This window comes from Passer montanus, unplaced genomic scaffold (genome assembly GCF_014805655.1).
Source record: "Passer montanus isolate IOZ18808 unplaced genomic scaffold, ASM1480565v1 scaffold59, whole genome shotgun sequence".
Taxonomy (NCBI): domain Eukaryota; kingdom Metazoa; phylum Chordata; class Aves; order Passeriformes; family Passeridae; genus Passer; species Passer montanus.
Genome location: NW_024370926.1, coordinates 3,187 through 21,469, shown reverse-complemented (window position 1 = coordinate 21,469; position 18,283 = coordinate 3,187). Strand labels below are relative to the sequence as shown.

Genomic DNA, 18,283 nt, shown 5'->3' with positions numbered 1-18,283 from the left:
AATGACATTTCTGTTTGTTCTCTTGATTAGATTATTTGATTTCCATTTTTTATTTATCTATAGCCAATTTTGTCTGAGTTTTGTTTCTGCCAGCCCAAAGAGGAAATGGGAAAGGGAAGGTGAAAAACATTTGAAAAATCATGAGCAGAAAGAAAAAGGTGAAAAGGGAGTAGTTTTTTATATTTTGGTCAATAATTACAGTCCATCAACTAAAACTGGCAGGTAGCAAATTGAAAACAAACAAAAGGACTCAAGCATATTTAAACTTCAAAACTTCTTGCAATAGAACATTGCAAATGCTAAAAGTGCATATAGGTTCCAAATCTGACAAACCACTGGATGAAAAATCTTGGGCTGTTTTAAATGCAAAGCTGTGGAAGCAGGGAGAGTTTCTTTGAGGGAAGAACAAGTATATGTTTCTCCTGTTCTTACATATTTCCTTTAGTATCCACTTTTGGCCACTACCAAGGGCAGGATAGTATGGTAGATTTGCAGCAGATCCTTTGTGTGACCCTGTACAGATGTACTTATCTTATTTTTAGTATGCAGAAGAGCCTTATCAATTTTATTTATTTTAACTTTCACTTTAAGAACTTTGTTAGAATAAGAAGTTGTTGAAGCTATCTTCTCCTAATGCATCTCCTCATCATTAGACACTTATTGGCTCTTAGGTCTCCTTTGTCGTAGAATTCTGCAGGAATGCTGTGACACCTGACAATTGTCTTCTCATCCTCAGAAAATGAGTTAAATGAGAGAGTTGGGAAGTAGCTGATTGCTTTTCTAGAAGACTGACTCTCACACCCTGCAAGAGCTGGCTAATCTGGAATAGTTTCATAAGAATTCAGTGCTTGCAATGATTTAAAAGATAAATGGGATTGTTTTGAGTGTTTCTGTTTTCCTTTGGTTTCTGGAAAAATTGTCCTAATTAGGTGATCTTGCTTTCAAAGCTGACGCTGCTGCTTAGGAATCTGAATCCCCTTACAATAAACAAAATATTTCATGATGAGGTTTTTTTGTTTTTCTCTCTAATACTCTCAGGTTGAGAGATGGAGGGCAAAGAAATTGGGTTAGTAATGCCTTTCAGTCTGATAATATTTCTGTAGATTCTGTAGTTTTAGCCACATAACTCCTGGAAAGAAAAGCATTGTCCTGGCTGGAAGTGTGTGTATATCATTCAGGGGAGCAGTACAGAATACACCAGTATCTCTGGCATACCCCTTGTAATAATGGTCTTCCCATTTGGTGTGCCATTTTTTTCTCTGAATCAGATGCTGCTATGTTGCCCTTATGTCTAAGGGCACAAGACAGTACAGACTAAAAAATCATCACTGAATGAGTTACCTGATCCACCAGGATCAGTGTAGCCAGAGAGGCTTTCAGAGCCTACCTTAGTTCAGACCACTAACTCCAGTTAGGCAGGAATGTGAGAAGCTTTATGAAAGTTCTAGCCACCCTTAGTTTCCAGTCTCCCATCATCCTCTCACTAACACGTGTCCTTGGTCCCTTTTCCCTTCTTAGAGCTCTTGTCGCTCGGGCACGCATCCGTGTTAGGAGTGTGACACGAGTGTTGAGCCAGTGATGAGAGCAGATGGCATGGAGCTTGGTGTGGAGAGATTTTGGGTGGGAATTCCACAGTCATCTCTATCAAGTGTCAGAATTCAGAACTCAAATAAGGAGTGAGCTGCAGACTCAGTAAGTTTTGTTACTTCCTTGTTCTTCAGAAACTAGCTGGCTGAATTCCTGGATGCAGGCAAGTCCAGCACAGCTTTTACAGTTGATGAAGACTGATCCTTTTCTGTTTAAAAACAATGTTTACATTAGCAGGGAGATTTGAAATCCACTGTGTTACAAGCAAAAGCAAGAAAAAAGGTTCAAAGGTATTTCAAAAGCAACAGAACCTTGCAAATGGTTCCTAGAGCTGGCTTCTAGGTATTTCTGGTGCCAAATTCACTCACATGAGAAAACTGAATTTCAAAAGATACCCTATCTGAGGAGCCAGACCATCTGACTTTGTATGTCTGTTCTACAACCTGAGGGCCCTTTATTTTCAAGCCTGCCTGCATCCTTTGTCTCTGGAGCTGCAAAGGTTATTTCTGTTTATAGATACAGCACTATGAGTAGTGTATCTCTCCTGTCAGGTGAAAATAGTTTCCCTAAGAGGCATTTGCATAGGCCTGAACATTTTTACAAATTGCCTCCACATAAGGGCACATTTTAAGGCAAATGATAATATATAGGTTTTTATATATGTGGTTTTTTAAGGTCAGTTTAAATGGAGTATGTTTAGAGAAAAGTCTGTTTGTTCAGAGCATTAAAAATCACAGTAGGAAACAAAGGCTGTAATAATTATATTTCTGAAAACTCCAGGTGTCAAGAGTGTTGTTTCTATATTCATGTCAATGCACTGCCATTGCTCACAGAAAATTTACAAACTTTACAGCTTTTAACCCTTTCCAGATTTTCTTCTTCCTGAATTCAGCAGAAATTCATTGTGTGATTTCCGGCGTTGTCCTGTGCAGAGCCAGGAGCTGAACTCAATGACCCTTGTCAGTCTCTTCTCAGCCAGGATATTCTATGAGTCTATGATTCTATTTAGCTTCAGGACCATAGTAAAGAGAAAGTAACTATAAACCATTGCTTGGAAAGGGGTGGATCCCTCCCAAGAGGCTGTTCAGGCTTTGGTTAAAAATAAATAATATCACATTGACTTTATTTTTCTGTAATCCTGAAAAACCCACAAATTGCAAATGGTTTTAAAATCCAGAAATGTTTTCTTGTATGTTCCTTTGGCACAAAATATTGCAGGAAACGTTCCTTGAGAGGGAAAAAGGCAAACCGTTTTTGTGTTTTCTCTGGGTTTTTTTTGTTTTTCTGTTTTTCTCTCTGAAAAAAATTCAGTCATTTTCTTTACAATGTGCTTCTGTAAACCCTCAGATAGAGAGGGAGTATTTGCTTCTCTCCCCTCATTGATACAGTTGATCCTCATGTCCCAGTGAAGGGTCCTGGTCCCTCCAGCAGCGAAACCAAAAGTGAGACACCTGAAATTGTCATGGCCTGATGGATATGTCTGGAAGCCCAGATGAAAGTTCAGGGATAGAAGTGACCAAAAATTCAATCTGTGCAAGGAACCTGAATTGCAGCTTTCAAAACTACCTTCTGTATTTGCCTCAGTTCCTTGTGAGCTACAGATCCCTTACTTTCTCATTTGACTGCAAGATAGGCTTTGGACAAACAAAATTTGTTGTTTATTGTGTTCCAGATCTTTGACTGTCCACGGCTAAAGTTTTCTGAAATTCCTCAGAGACTCACTAACCTACTGCTGCCGCCAGACCCAATAGTGATAAACCACATCATCAGGTAAGCTGGTTGGTCAGCTCAGTGCTGTCCTGTGCAAAACACTCACTAGATAAAGAACAGAAAGAGCTGCAGTAGGTTTAGGGACCAAAATCCAGTTTTTATAACTTCCAGATGAATACCTTGTACTTTGGTGTGTGTTTGGTCTATGTGTCATTCTAGTTTGTATAGTTCTGAATTATTTTCACTAGCACGGCACCAATTTTCTAGGAGTATGAAAAACAGCTTTTGTATTTACTAGAATACCTTTAGTTGGGCTTTTTCCTAAGGAGAGAGGAATGAAATTTTGAACTCACAAAAAGAGATAGAAAAAAAATGGAAATGAGGTATTGTCCATCATGGGCAATCATTCTAATCACTGATATATTATGTAAAATGTACAAGAGCCTTACAATTTCAAATGCAGGGCCAGTCCATGCATGCTTTGTTGGGATTGGATCAGCTCCTTGACTGTTAGTCTTATCCTGAGAATGCCAAGGAGTGAAGAGATGTCCAGAGATTAACAACAAAGAATGTCTGGATTCAGAGGAGGTCATTGTGACCAAGATACTGAGCTCTCGTATCCTTGTCAAAACAGATGTCTTCCTGGCATAGCAGGTGAAACACAGCTTTCAGCTCTCTCTGGCTCCTCCAGCATGTGCCTTATTTAAGTGACAGCTGTGTACATGGAGGAGGGGGATAAAGAGACTTCTGGGGTTTGCAACTTTACTGTTCAGATATTTCAATCCTTTCCAAGTTTCTCTGTGGTCAGGGTCAGAACTCTTGATTCTGGGGGTTTAAAATTATTATTACTTAGGTTACTGATTTGATTTCCTACAGAATATATACAATATATTTTTAAGCAAATGTTTCTGAATTTGCTTAAAATTGGGCTCTTTATTTTAAATTTGTAACATGCATGAGAAGAAGTTTAAATATTACATAGGCTATGAAAATAAAGTTTGCTTTTTGATTCATTTGAATGTATCAAACAGAGTAATGAAAAAGCAGCTTGGTGGCCATGCAGATTGAGAGCTGTGTATGTACTGTCATTGGGCACAACTCAGTGATCTGTCTGATATTCCTCAAAAAAGCTGAGGTCCTCAGAGATGGATAGTCATTGCTTAGAGAAAAATGACAAGGTGCTGATGATTGTTTCCGGGGCAGAGAGATGACAAAAAGGTACTGGAGGGAGTGTTTTTTGTCAGGTACCAGCTAAAGAACAGGTGTGTGTCACAAAGCTACAGCTTTGTGTCTAGCAGCATTCTCTGATAGGCTGTGTGCACCACACAGCACCTGACAACCTTAAATGGTACTGACATAACAGTGTGGACAAAGGAAGAACTCATTTCCTGGGAGCAGGTAGTACTTTTGCAGTGAAGTCTTTATAGTGTTGGGCTAAACTAAAGTAAATCTGGAAGTCTGTCACTGAATTTAAAGAAAGTAAGTAATTTTTAGACTCATAAAGTCACAGAATAATTTACAGTAGAAGGGATTACTGGTGGTCGTTGAGAGTTCCTCCATGCAAACTCAAGTCAGGCTCAAAGTCTATCCAGGACTAAAGGATACTTAAGGGCCTGGTTCAACCAAGCTTAAAACAGGGTCTCACAAACGCTCTGCCCTGTCACTCTGCATTCAGCTTTTTGGAGTGAATGTAATCAGCCACTCAAACAGTATGCCAGCTGCCTGTCCTGGTTTAATCCAATCTTCAGCATGTCCTGGTTTAATCCATTCTTAATCCATCCACTTGTTCTCTCTCCAGCAGGGCTGGAGGAAGTGTTGAAAAGGTAAAAGGGAGAGAAAGACAGTATAACAATGATGATGATGGTGATGAACAAAATCCAACACTACAAGTGATACAGATGAAAACTATTGCTCACCACCAACTGACTGATGCCCAGCAAGACCCTGAGCAGTGAACACCTGCCCCATTTTACTGCTCAGTGTGCCACCACATGGTTTGGAATATCGCTTTGGTCAGTCGGGGTGAGCTGTCCCAGCTGTGTCCCTTCCAGCTCCTTGTGCACCCCAGCCTCCTCACCGGTGGGAAGTGTGAGGAGCTGAAAAGGTCTTGACAGGCTGCAAGCAATGATCAGCAATAACAAAAATATCTCTGTGTGACCAACCATTTCCAGCACAAATTCACAAAACAGCCCCATACCACCTACTATGGAGAAAATTAACTCTATCCCAGCCAAAACCAGCACACTACTACAGGGAATTTTTCATGACTAGTAATCATAAATGTATGTGCTTGTAATTTAGACAAATCCTCAGGCCTGCCTTTACAGGAAGATCAAAATTATTAATTCTAGTTTTAGAGGATATGCACAGGGACAAAAATGTGAAGTAATATAAACTCATTCTAGAAATTATAATAGTATTGTAGAATCACTCTCTGGGCACCAACAACCTCCCTTTTTGAAGAAAAAGAAGAAATAATGCAATGGAGTTCAAGTGGACATAAAGTAGAGACGCTGGTAGAAGTCAAATCTTACCTGAGCTCAAGCTAGAAGTGGAGATTTTCATCAGTTGCACTCCTGATTGCACCTGACATACATGGAATCAGAGGTAAAAATAATTACCTCTCTGGGATTTCCATTTCTGCAAAGAAGTGAGACATCTTCCACACTATTAAAGAGCACAAGCAGACTGCAAAGCATAGCTCTCCAATATTCTTCTAGTACAAACAGGTTATCTCTGGCATCCCCCTTTTTGACTACCATCATGATTTTCTAGAAACCAGTTCCTTATAGGGAGTGAATTGCCCATGCTGCAGTGAGTTTCTGTAATCTCATGCACCTCCAAAGGAAGGCTGGCTCTCTCTGTGCTCCACCAGTCCACATGGCTGTCGCACTCTGCCAGGTGATCTCCTTTTCCCTTTTCTTCTCCAGGCTGGAGAAGCTCTTGCAGCTTCTCCTGGCAGGTCTGTGCTGCAGCCCCCAGTGTCCTCCTGAGCCTCTGCGGGCCTTGCTCCAGGGTGTCACACCTTTGTGTTCTTGTGCCCGCCGGTCCAGATCCAGCTTCACCAGCGTGGAGTAGCAAGGAAGAGCCTCTTTCCTGGGCTTGATGGCAAAACCTGTGCTAATGCAGCCCCTTTTGCAGCTGACGTTTGCTATGGCTGCCTAACCCCTCAGACTCCTTCTGCACTTGTTATCTGTCCCTCAGGGCCCCCAAGTCCTCTCCTGCCAACCTGTTTTCTACGCCACCGATGCCCAGCTGTCCCCCTGGCCGGTGTGATTCCATCCCAGGAGCAGAGCTTTTCCTGTGCTGACCTTTACCGTGCTGAAGTGCCATGCTGTTTCTGCAGCCTGTCAGGGTCCCTCTGCACAGCCCTGCTGCCCTGACTGACTTGGGCTCGGGACTTTGGGAGGCCTGAGGACAGGACTCAGCCAGGAGCAATGGAGCCAAAGACAACGTGGAGCCTTCTCTGTGGCTTTCGACACGTGCAGCAGAACCAGACCTGGACCTGGGTTTTTCTTTAGCTCTCCTTCTGCTGCTCATCTTCTTGCTGGTGGCCACAGCATCACAGATTCTCAGAATGTTTGAGATTGGAAGGGACTTCTGGAAATCATCTGGTCAAATGCCCTCCCCTGCTGAAGCAGAGCCTCCTGTAGCCGGTTGGCTGCAGCTGTGTCCAGATGGCTTTGGAGCGTCTCCAACACGGGAGACTCTGGGCTGGGGGAAAGGCAGATGGGCTTTGAGGGCCTTACTGCAACTTCTGCTATTGCTTGGTCACCTTTACAGTAAAAACGTGTTTCCTCGTGTTCAGAAGGAGCCTCCTGTGTTTCAGTTTGCACCAACTGCCTCTTGTCCTGTCACTGAGTACCACTGAAAAGATCCTGGCTCTATCTTCTTTAAACCCTCCCTTCAAGTTTTGGTAAGTTCCCTCCCCACCAGCCATCTGTTTTCTAGGCTGACGAGTCCCAGACCTCTCAGCCTTTCCTCAGCTGTGAGGTGCTTTAATGCCTTAATCATCTTCACGGACCTTGCAAAATTCTCTCCAGTAGCTCCATATATCTCTTGCCTTGGGGAGCCCAGCGCTGAGCACAGTACTAGATGTGCGTCCTCATCGGCCTTGAGAATAGAGAAGGATCACCTTCTTCCACCTGCTTACAACACTCCTAATGCAATTCCATCCCTGGAAGTTCTTCTGCTCCCCCAAGTCAGTCAAGCTCAATTAGATCCTTTTTTTTTTTTTTTTTTTTAATAGCAGGGGTTTTTTGCTACATACTGAATTTCAGACAACCCACACATTTGACAGGTAGGATTGAGAAGTCAGCATTTTTATATTGCAAGTGACAGTGACTGAAGTCTGATTTACCAACTACTGCGCTGAAGACTGTTTTCTTGTTACGAAACTTTAGTCTAACAACAAAGTAAACGTTAAGTCTAAAAGTTGGCAAACTAAAGATGAATTTAGGACAGGACAAGCCAAAGAACCATACTGGCATTTAGTGTAACATGTCTCAGGAGGATGCTAGAAATTAAATTTGATGGTCTGGGCAAAAGCTCCAGCTCAAAAGTCTTTGAAATCTGACTAACAAAAGCTGAGAGAATATACTAGAATAGGAAAATATATAAAGATACCCTGTTCTTACACTTTTTTTCACAGCATGTGCATCAGGCTTTATGGAAGAGTGAATTCTGGGCTGGTTGGAAATTAATTCTGATTCATTATGGCAGTTCTCATGATCTTGTGTTATACTCTCCATAGTGTTGACCCCAACGATCAGAAGAAGACGGCTTGTTATGACATAGATGTAGAAGTCGAAGACCCATTAAAGGGCCAGATGAGTAGTTTTCTTCTCTCAACAGCTAACCAACAGGAGATAACAGCATTGGATAACAAGGTATTAGCTCAAGAGTAAAGTATCCCATGGTCCATGTACTCATTGTGTAGCTTCACATGTGTTTGGTGTTGTGTCAAACAGTAATGTTGTGAGATGGGGACTTGTGAAGGACACGTGCTTTCAAGGGATGAATAAGCCAAATGCAGTGGGATACATCAGGGTGAATGGCATTCACACTTAGGATTTGATCCAAGGCCTGACATGGTTGTGGAGATGATAGAGTTTCACAGGTAGTATACTAAGTCCCCTGATGCTTGAGAACCACCTGAACTGTATGATTAACTTTTTATTGAGAGGTCATGGTGTCTTGTTGAATTGCTAAGCCAAAGCTAGGAGAATCTCATACTTAGGTGTGGGGTTTATATTCATAACTGCAGAATGGCTCTCTGTGTTAGGTGGTAATGCAGAATGTGTATGGCAGGAAAATCACTTGGACCACTTTGGCAGTTCTAAGTGTTAGTGGAAGAGGATCATGTGCACTTCAAATAATAATATCTGTCTTAAGGCAGTGGTGGGTTTTGCAGGCTGTTTTAGGGATTCATGTCCTAGGGCCTGTTAGCCAGTTCTGGCATGTGTCAATGGCTGATTTGGATTGGTAAGGGATAAACAAAAATGCCTTCTCAGAGCAAGGCCCAGGTTCTCTTTGTTTACTCCTAATACAAACAAATGTGTTAAACTCTGGTCTTCATGCAGTTTTAAAGGGGTTCTGGGCACCAGCAATACAAGGGATTCTGGTAACTGTTGCAGTGTCTTTGATGTCATGGCTCTTGCCTATATAAGCTTGCAAGCAGCATGCATAGGATTATTCTGTTTCCAGTCCCACTCAGTTTTTCCTCTGTCTGTGGCACCTCTTTTTTGAATATTTGCTACAGCATAGGGCAAGTTGTGATCAGTGAAGTTACTGGAGTCACTGCTGGCTGAATGGGCATGGGCTGCTCCAGTTAGCCTGCCGTGGAGTCTCCTCCTGGGAATTCGGCACACGCCAATGGAGTTCACACAACTACAGCGTTTCACCAAACAAGGAATGATTTTAAGTTGACAGCAGCTGTCTTCTCTTAACATACCGTGTAGTAGTTACACTAGTGGCCTTGATGGCATAACTAGATCAGAGGATAATTATTTTCTCCCACATGCTTGGTCACCTTCACTGTTTTGGCAAAAGAGATGAATACACGAAACTAAACAAGATAGGTTTACTGTTTCAAGCTAGAATGTTAGAGGAACTGGGCAGAAAAAGTTTGCTTTTGTGTGTGTCTATGTTCAAATGGTTCATGAGATGTCCTCCCATTCATACTTGGTGATTATCCATTATCGGACCTTGACTGCTCTTCAGTCTTCATTCTTCCCCACTAGCTAATATTTCTGCCATAGTATTTCTAAAGATATTGTTAATTTTCTATAAACCTTCCATACTCGTGATTTCTCATTGTTCACACTCTTCCTTTTGCAGCCATCATGACTTTTACAGGCTTTCTCTTAAGAAAAATCTAGAAGTCATGGCTATTCATTTGACATGGACTTGATCAGGAAACTGCTAGAGTTTTTAAGGATTACAGTAAGATATTGAAGATATGATCATGATGGTAACCAGGGGAATAACTGCTTTCTTGCACTGGGCACTGCCTATCTGCATATTTATATAGCACCTTTCCTCAAAGATCACAGTCTTGGCAGGCAGAATGATTCTACACGGGAAATTATTACATTGTGCAGTGACATGGCTTAGTTCTTAGTGACATGCCATGCAGGAGTTTAGTGCAGGAAGTGAAGGAGAATCCTGTACATACTTGTATTGCAGAAGTAAAAGTGAAACCAAAATGTGGTGGCAGGATTGCAGTTAAGTTGCTGCTTTTTGAATTGAAAAAGCTCTAGGAAGGGCTGCACAAGTCTGTGGTGTAGAATTGTCACCTTTGTACGTTACCAGGAGTACAAAGACAGTAATGGAGCTGACCTGATGGTCACTGGAGCATGGGAGAAATTAAAGAATATCCGCTTTTTTTTTCTGTCAGATACATGAGACAATTGAATCCATAAATCAGCTAAAAATACAACGTGATTTTATGCTGAGTTTCTCCAAGGATCCCAAAGGATACATCCAAGACCTTCTCCGGTCCCAAAGCAGGGATCTTAAGGTGAGCTAAGGTTTGAAAAAGAATGAGTAATGGAACCAGAATGGAAGAATTTTATCTAAATGTACACAGAGTGTATAGCCAAACATCTAGGATGGGTGATTGGTGGAAGACAGACAATGAGTGGAGTACTGCAATCCCAGAGTAGATAGGAAAGATAGTTTAGGAAAGGAAAGATAGTTTAGGTTGGAGGAAAGATAGTTTGGGTTGTATTCCAGTTCCAGTGGAACAGTGGTGTTTCATGGGAATGGTAGATCAATTTGTGACCAGACAATAAGTTTGAAATGCAGGGCTTTGTTGATGTATTCTGTAAATTCAAAGCTGTGTAAAACTCCACAGGAGCATCATATAGTATGAGAACACAATTTGGGTGTTTGTTCATAATTTAATCTTATCAGGTGTCCTTGAGCTTATCTTTGAGATATGCAAGAAATTAAATGTAAAGAAGTTCACTTGTTTGCCAGCAAAAATTAATAATTTGTTCCTCATAGTTTCACATTTTCTGTCTTCAACTGGCATGACTCAAAATCAGTTTTATTATTGAATCCATGAAATTATTTGAATAAAATCATTGTGTCTTTCTTACATAAATGCCTATTTTTAACTGAATAGTCTTCCCAAAATCTACCCTTAAGATTATGGTTATTACAATTTATATTGTATTCAAGAGGGACAGGCATCTGAAAGCATGTTTAAATAAATAAAGCAGACCTCTACTTGAGGAACTTACAAACAAAGGTGTTGTGGAGCTTCTCTAGCTGTATACATGGAATAGTTGTTCAGTTTTCCCTGACTGAGAACTAGTCCCATAAGAGTCTTTTCTATTAAGGTTCTTCCCTGCTGGCATCAGAGTTGTGATTCCATAACACTGCTTTGCAAAGTATACCAATAACTATATTTACCTGTGACTCTGTGATGCAGGAGACATAGTCATCAGAAATCTGTTTTTTGTGGAGTGGTTCCAACCCTCTGCTGCCCTATCCCTGGAGGCAGATTGGACAGGACTAGAGCACCTGATCTAGTGGAAGTTGTCCCTGCCCATAGCAGGGGTGGGGAATGAGATGAGCTGAAAGGTCCCTTCCAACACAAACCATTTGATTGTTCTATGATCCTGTTTCGGCAGTAAGCACACACTGTCCATTTACTTTGGGCTTTGAGAACAGTTCTGACCATTTTTATGTGTAATGTAGATAAATTTTCACTCTGGGTAAATCTGAAAGTTTCTTTATGTGGTAGAAGAGCTATGGTGAAAAATGGTTTTATTTTTGTCACAGGTAATGACTGATGTGGTTGGAAACCCGGAGGAAGAACGGAGAGCTGAATTTTATCATGAGCCATGGTCTCAAGAAGCTGTGAGCAGATACTTCTACTGCAAGGTATGAAAGAAATATCCACACTGCTGGCTTATAAATGCATCTCTTGCCACTGAGTAATTTAATCTGCTAAACTGTACAGTGTGTCTTTTTCTTTCAGATCCAGCAGCGCCGACAGGAATTGGAACAATCTTTGGGAGTGCGTAACACATAAGTACTGCTCACAAGATTCCATTGGCATCAGGACCTCCGAACCAGTGGACTTCCAGTGTTACTTAGCTCACTGTTACACATGGACCTGCTTCCTGACTGGATGAGAACGTGCCGTCAACACACCAGTCAGAACACCAGCTTTAGAGTGACCCTGAAATCTTGTCCAGGACGGTGTCTCAAACCATTCCCAGCCAGAGACAGCACCATACAAGTGTCAGTGTGAAAGAAGACTAAAGGTTCACTCATCAACGCACATTGTTAAGTTTTAGTGGAAAGTTAGACACTACACAGCAAATCCTAATGGGCTATGCTTAGAATCATGGATGGCACCAATGGTGGAGGTTGAGATAGGTGTTCTAGGAGACTACAGATTTAGAGAAATAAATGCAGTTCTTACCCTATGGTACCTAAGAGTCTCAAACAGTAACTTATCTGAAATTAGACAAGATAGTCTTTCTTATATCTGTGGAATGCTTTATATTCCTGAATAGAGTTTTTATTTCAGCCAAACCAATGCAAGAAGCTATCTCACCATCTGAAAGAGCAAACTAGGAGCATTTGCATCCTGGAATGCAGAGCCCATCTGGAAGAAAGACGTATAGTCAGGCCATCTCTTCTGCAGATGCAAATAATTTCTCTTTCCTTTGTCCCAGCAGTGAAAAGTAGATTGAATCACATATCACTAGATGGGTATGATCTGTACACTGTACTGAGAGAAAGAGAATAATTCCTGGGATAAGAGCTTCTTATGCATCCTGAATATCAGTGGTATTAGCAACAAATGAGGCATTCTGAGAAAACTAAAATAACGTAATGGTGCTTTGCTGATGCCTGCCTTTAACACAGCAGATATTAACAATACGTATATATGTAAAATACCAGATTATTTAAATGTTTCTCTGTGTGCCTGTAGGGTTCATCACTGAAAATAACTTCCTAATTCTTGGTGTAGAATCCAAGAAGCTTAACTTAATGTCACATGGTAGTTTTTTCTTTACTCAAGATGTTAGCAGAGTCCTTGGATTGGTCTCACATTTTGATCATAGGTGAACTGCCTCTTACTATGAATTATTTATCTCTCCCATACATGATATGTGCTGGTTATTTTGGATGCTGTTGAGTTATAAAGCATATCAGCCTTAAATAGCACAGAGAACATATCCCTTGGAAATCATCTTCTTTGTAAATGTGTGACAAATTCAGATAGTGGGAATTTATAGAACGATTACTTGGAAGCAGGGACATCTTCCTTAAGTCCTTCCCCTCCTAATTTTTTGTAGTGCACAGATGTGCTGTGATAAAGGCACAATATAATTGCTAGTCCAAAAAGCAGCTGCCAAAGTATAACTGTCCATTTGATGTGGCATTCAAAATCCTCTTCTAGGTTACTCCTTTTCACCTCCATTCTTACACTCCTTGGAAAGAGAATCAAATTCACATGTGATATGGAAGGAAGGCAGCTCTTCTGAATAAATGCATTTTTTCTCTAGCATTGTGTTTTCTGGTGTTTTTGCCAATTTCTCTCTTAGTTTAACTTAAACATTTCTTCTCTTCAGTCACAGAAGAGATAGTCTTCTCTTTACCTCTTTATTTAAAATCTTTGTTTTCACATTAATAGTGCCATAGCTTTTAGTCCATCCATTGTATTGAGATGTCTTGGAAAGTTTACTTTTGATTGAATTCATGTGATGGCAGTAGTCTCCCACAAAACCTGTTGGTGTGAGAAAAAGTACCTCATTGTCTGAGGCCTTTTACTGGGAATGGCTTGATTGGGCATTTTTCCCTTTTGTGTTAACGCCTCTTTTCACAGTAAAATGTGAAATCCCGCAGTCTTTAACTGGTTCTACTGAGGGACTGTGAGGCTGCCACAGTGATGGACTTGAAACGTTACTTAATTTAGGACTTCACTAATTGGACTAAAAGCAAGCATTATGAGGAAAAAACAGTGGGGATCATCTGCTACTGTGCTTCCATATTTGTTGTGCTGCTGTGTCCGATGTATGCATGCTGCTCAGTGTATAAAACTCTTGTCTGTATGTGGCAAACAGAGCAGCTACATTCAGGGGTATGTTCAGTCTGCAGGAAGAAGAAATGCAGAGAAAAATATGCAAGGATATGAGAAGGGGACGGGACTGAGATAGATGCCTGCAGAATGTCTGCCAGGGAATTCTAGGGTTTGAGAGCCTTCCCACTGAAGTGGAAGGTATTTATGAGCAATACCAGCCATTTGCCACAGCTGACAACATACTGGAGTCCAGCCTGGTTTTAGAGCCTCTGTAGAACTAATTGGATGGATCTGATTCCAAGTCTCGTTCCGAGCAAATTAACAAAACTAATGTGGTGTTGGTGCCGGTGTTCACAGCTGCATCACTGAAAGCTGAACCTCTGTCAAGCAGCAGCGTTATACTGAAATGGGTGTGTGCATGAATTAGCCTCTGATTCTGGAGATCGCAGTCCAGAATCTAAATTCTTATATTTCACTGTAAAAAAAGACTGGTCACTACCAGTGAGTCTTAGGACTAGCTGTCAGGTGTCTTTCCTTTGCTTAAACTGGGGTTTGAGAGTCTGATGCTATGTTCAGGAGCTGTTTGGGTCTTTTACTGAATCAGAGAGAGAAAAATTTTGTCCTTTGTTCCATAGGTGCAGCTAAGAGCTTGCTTGTTTGCAAAACAAAGATAAACTCTATTTGAAGATAAATAATGGAGCAATTCTGGAAGCAACTAGACCAAGTGTTGCTTGAGCATTGAAAATGAAAGGTAGTGGAACTGAACAGGCAGGTAATTTTGGCAGACTGTGAATGAGGAATTTCTTTTAAGTGCAGGATGGTTGTCTTTTTGTGTGTCTTAAAGACAAGAAGATGTTTCAGGGTCTTCAGTTGTCACCGTACAGTACAAATCTATGCATACTGCAAAAAAACATTCTGTGCATAGAAGTAGTTCATGTATAGATGATAATATAGATTGTTAGAAAATATAGCATCAAACTAGGAAAAGGTTCAATGGAATTCTGGAGTACCAGTAGGAGGGAAATGTATGTTGGAGCAGAAGTGTTGATGTGGCAGGTTAGAAACAGGTTTTTTTAGTCTACTGGGTTGTTGGCCATGAGGCAGGAATCAGATCAAATGTTTCTTAGAGATTGAAGTTCAGGAAGCAAATGTTCAGTTGTGGAATAAAGAGAAGAATACAACAGTGGGAAAGGAAATTAAAATATGGAGCAGAGTACCACTGAAGCACCAGAAAGACACAGCACAAAATAACGTGCAAAGTACTCTTGGAAGTAGCAGAGCCCAAATGAGTCTGTGCATTCTGTGTGCGTGTGTGTATGCACACACACAGAACTCATGGCAGAGACAGTCTCAGTCAGTGCGTAGCCTGGGAAGTGGGGGGCAAGGACAGAACCAAAAGTTTTGCAAATAACTTTGAGACGCACTGTCAAAGCACTTTCACTGTTACCAGCAAGGATTCAGCTGTTGGACATAGCAGGGTTGGTAGCTGTAGTGCAGACATCGTCTCAGCTGGCAGGTTTTTTACCTGCACATTGTTTACCACATTGTTTAGAAGTTACCCTGTGGAAGCCAGGTGAAAATATTAGTATATAAATCAATATTGTTGTATGTCCTAGGCCTCCTAATTTTGCCAAAATGCTAATCAGGTATTTGGGGATTGTTGATCTGGTTTCGTGTGGAGAACTCTTTTAAGGCAATGAGAAGAGATAAGGGGGGAAAGAAGGCTCTTTTTTCCTAAAGAAAGCGGTCTCCTTTCTGTAACTGCTCTGTTGTTTAATAGGATGTATCTGTTCTGCCGGATCCTGTATTATAAACATCTTTTCCAAACTCACTGAAGAGAGGAACTCCATTTAGAAAATACAACAGTGGGTTTGTGAGAGTGAGCAAATATGTGTATAAAGAATAGGGGGAAGGGAGAAACTCCTTCTACTCTGTAACCACCATATCCATTGTATGATTCTGAGTGATTCCTAGAAGAGCTTTTAACAATAAATACTTTGTTTCTTTGTATCTCGTGCACTAACCTTATGTATCCTAATGAAGACCGGTACCTTGGTTTCTTTCTGCTCCTGCTAATGATCTCTTGTGTTTGGTTTTCTCTTCACTTGTGAATGCACACAAAGACATGCAAATATTTACAGGTTTTAATGAGACTTGATAAAGGTGAGAACTGTTTTGCCTTAGATTTTTCTTGTGAATTCCTTTTTTTCACTAGATTCCACCTTCAGCCATTTCCATACTCAATAAGTGAGAAATCCTTTCCATTGGAGAGATCTGGCTCCTCTCCTGGACAGCCTAGACCCTGGGTGCTGAGGAGGTGGTGTAGGAATTACAGACTCACCATCTCCACTGTGGTAGCAAATAGGTAGATACCACTTCTATGGCACTTCTCCCTAGATTCTGCTTATATAAAAAAATCAAATGGAGTTTCTTCTGCTATGTGTAGTATGTCATTGTAGTTCCAGATTGGGCCAGGAGCTTCTGAAGAGGAGACTCCTGCCCCCTGTCCATTGTTGATTTGGCAGGGAATATTGTTTTGTTCCAGAGTGGCTGGATGGAGCACAGGGAACAGTTGTGGTTGCCAGCTTTAGAGACTGATTGCAAAAGTCACTGAAAAAAAAGAATGACAATGAGTTTTGTCAGACTGGTGCTTTCAGACCTCACTCAACATCTTTGCTTTGTGTTGGAGATTGTTGTGTATTTGCACAACAAGGGGAATGTCCCCTTCCAAATTCAGCCCAGAAGGCCCCAAGGGCTCTTACTAGGAATATTTCTTTTTGTACTTTCTTTCATTTGTGATAACATGATCTTCAAATTGCCAGGAGAAATTCCTTAATCCTTGGATTCCAGGTCCTCCCGGTGGGTCTGTGCTGCCTAAAGGAAGGAGATGTTGGGAGTACCTGTTGAGGTTGGAAGAGACACTGAGCAGGAAATTGCAGGGAAGCTGCACTTGTGTAGTGACTGGAGGAGAAGCATCTTGCCCCACATGCTGTGGTCGTTTCCCCTCTGGGTCCTTGTTTCCCTCTGTGTCTCTGTATCCCTCTGTCCTTGCCATGTGTTTGTCACTCTGTCTTTTTCTCTGTTCTTCTCCACGCCTCACTCGTGATTTTATTCTCTGTGGCGCTCCTTTTGATATTGTTCTTCACAGGATGCTTGTGTCCTGTTCCTTGTTTCTGTGCTTTTTTAATCCCTCTGTGTCGTGCTGCTCATCCCTGTTATGAATAGAAAGTTATATTTTTTTTAGGTTGCAGAGTTCAAAAACAAGTCAGACCAGTTGTTGTAAGCCATTTTCACTCCTAAAGAGGAGTTCTTCAATTACCTGTTAATGGCCGGTGATTAACCAGGGGAAAGGGGGGTCAAGACTCGGGGCTCTGATGTCATTTGGGGCACCCCAAGGTCCCGAGGAGAGGGAGCCACACGGCGGTGGGGGAGCAGGTGGGTGGCGAATGAGCGGTGTCATGCTGGGTGCCATCCCCCAGAGGGACCCAAAGCTGCCACAAAATTCACGGGGAGGGGTGCGTGTAGAATACTAAAACCTGACAAGTTTTTCGTGTTTATAGATAAAATAGGATTTTTATCTCTAAATTCACCTGTGAAGAAACCCAGAGCAGCCCCAGCTCTGAGGATGATGAGGGCTCCGAGCAGCCCCAGCCCTGAGCTGCGAGGATGAGGAGGGGGCGGCTCCTGCCGAGGGGAGGCTGTTTTAGTGGGGAAGGGGTTGCCTGAGCTCCCTTTTGCCTGGAGCTGCTGAGCAGAGGAGTTTACGGGGGGCTCCCGGCGCTGTCTCGTGGAAGGACGCCGAGAGCTTCTCCGAGGGTCTGGGGGAACACCTGGATACGCACTTGGATGCGTGGAGCATTGCTCAAAGGAGGCGCCGAGGAACAAAGCTTCGTGCCGGGAAGCAGCAGCCGAACAGGTGAGCTCGTGTGGGTTTGTAGCGGGGACTTTTCTCCTTTTCCTTTTCCATTTCATCTTGCCAATCCCTCCCGGGTGCCCCCTGGGAAAAAAAAAAAAGGCTATGAAGACAAAAGAAATATAAATTGTGGGAAGCAAGTTCTCTTCCATTATTGCCTGTGTTTGAATAGGACGGGATCCCCCCTCACTTGTGGTTTTAGGGTATTGATTTAAGGAATACCTGCCTTTTCCAGGGTGTTAGGGGTATCACAGGGGTGAAAGGGAATCCCTGTGTTCTATTTTAAAGGGAAGGGGAAAAATATTTTTGTCATATAATGGGTTTGATTTGAAGCTTGCCCCTGCATTTTTGTAATCCTAAGGTTTAAATTGAGGGGGCAGCCCTGTTATCCCTCCTTGTAAAGGGTTTGAATTAAGGTGAAGTATTTCATTTGCGGAGAACCCTTTTTTTCTGCTATTATAGGGTGTTAGAGATACCTATTATAATATTGGTTTTTGCAAATATTAAAATGGGTTTTATATGTG

The 18,283-nt window shown here is 41.8% G+C and overlaps 1 protein-coding gene across 5 annotated transcripts in view; it reads left to right on the top strand.

The window, feature by feature from the left end:
- The window catches only part of SMARCD3 (SWI/SNF related, matrix associated, actin dependent regulator of chromatin, subfamily d, member 3), a 74,622-nt gene extending 58,766 nt beyond the window's left edge, over positions 1-15,856 (top strand). For all 5 annotated transcript variants that reach the window (XM_039726489.1, XM_039726487.1, XM_039726491.1 and 2 more), the window contains 5 exons: positions 3,260-3,357; positions 8,051-8,186; positions 10,196-10,318; positions 11,590-11,691; positions 11,789-15,856. In XM_039726489.1, the coding sequence (XP_039582423.1) occupies positions 3,260-3,357; positions 8,051-8,186; positions 10,196-10,318; positions 11,590-11,691; positions 11,789-11,842 (513 nt within the window). In that variant the 3' untranslated portion in view covers positions 11,843-15,856. The remainder of the gene's footprint in view (positions 1-3,259; positions 3,358-8,050; positions 8,187-10,195; positions 10,319-11,589; positions 11,692-11,788) is intronic.
- The last annotated feature ends 2,427 nt before the right edge of the window (positions 15,857-18,283 follow it).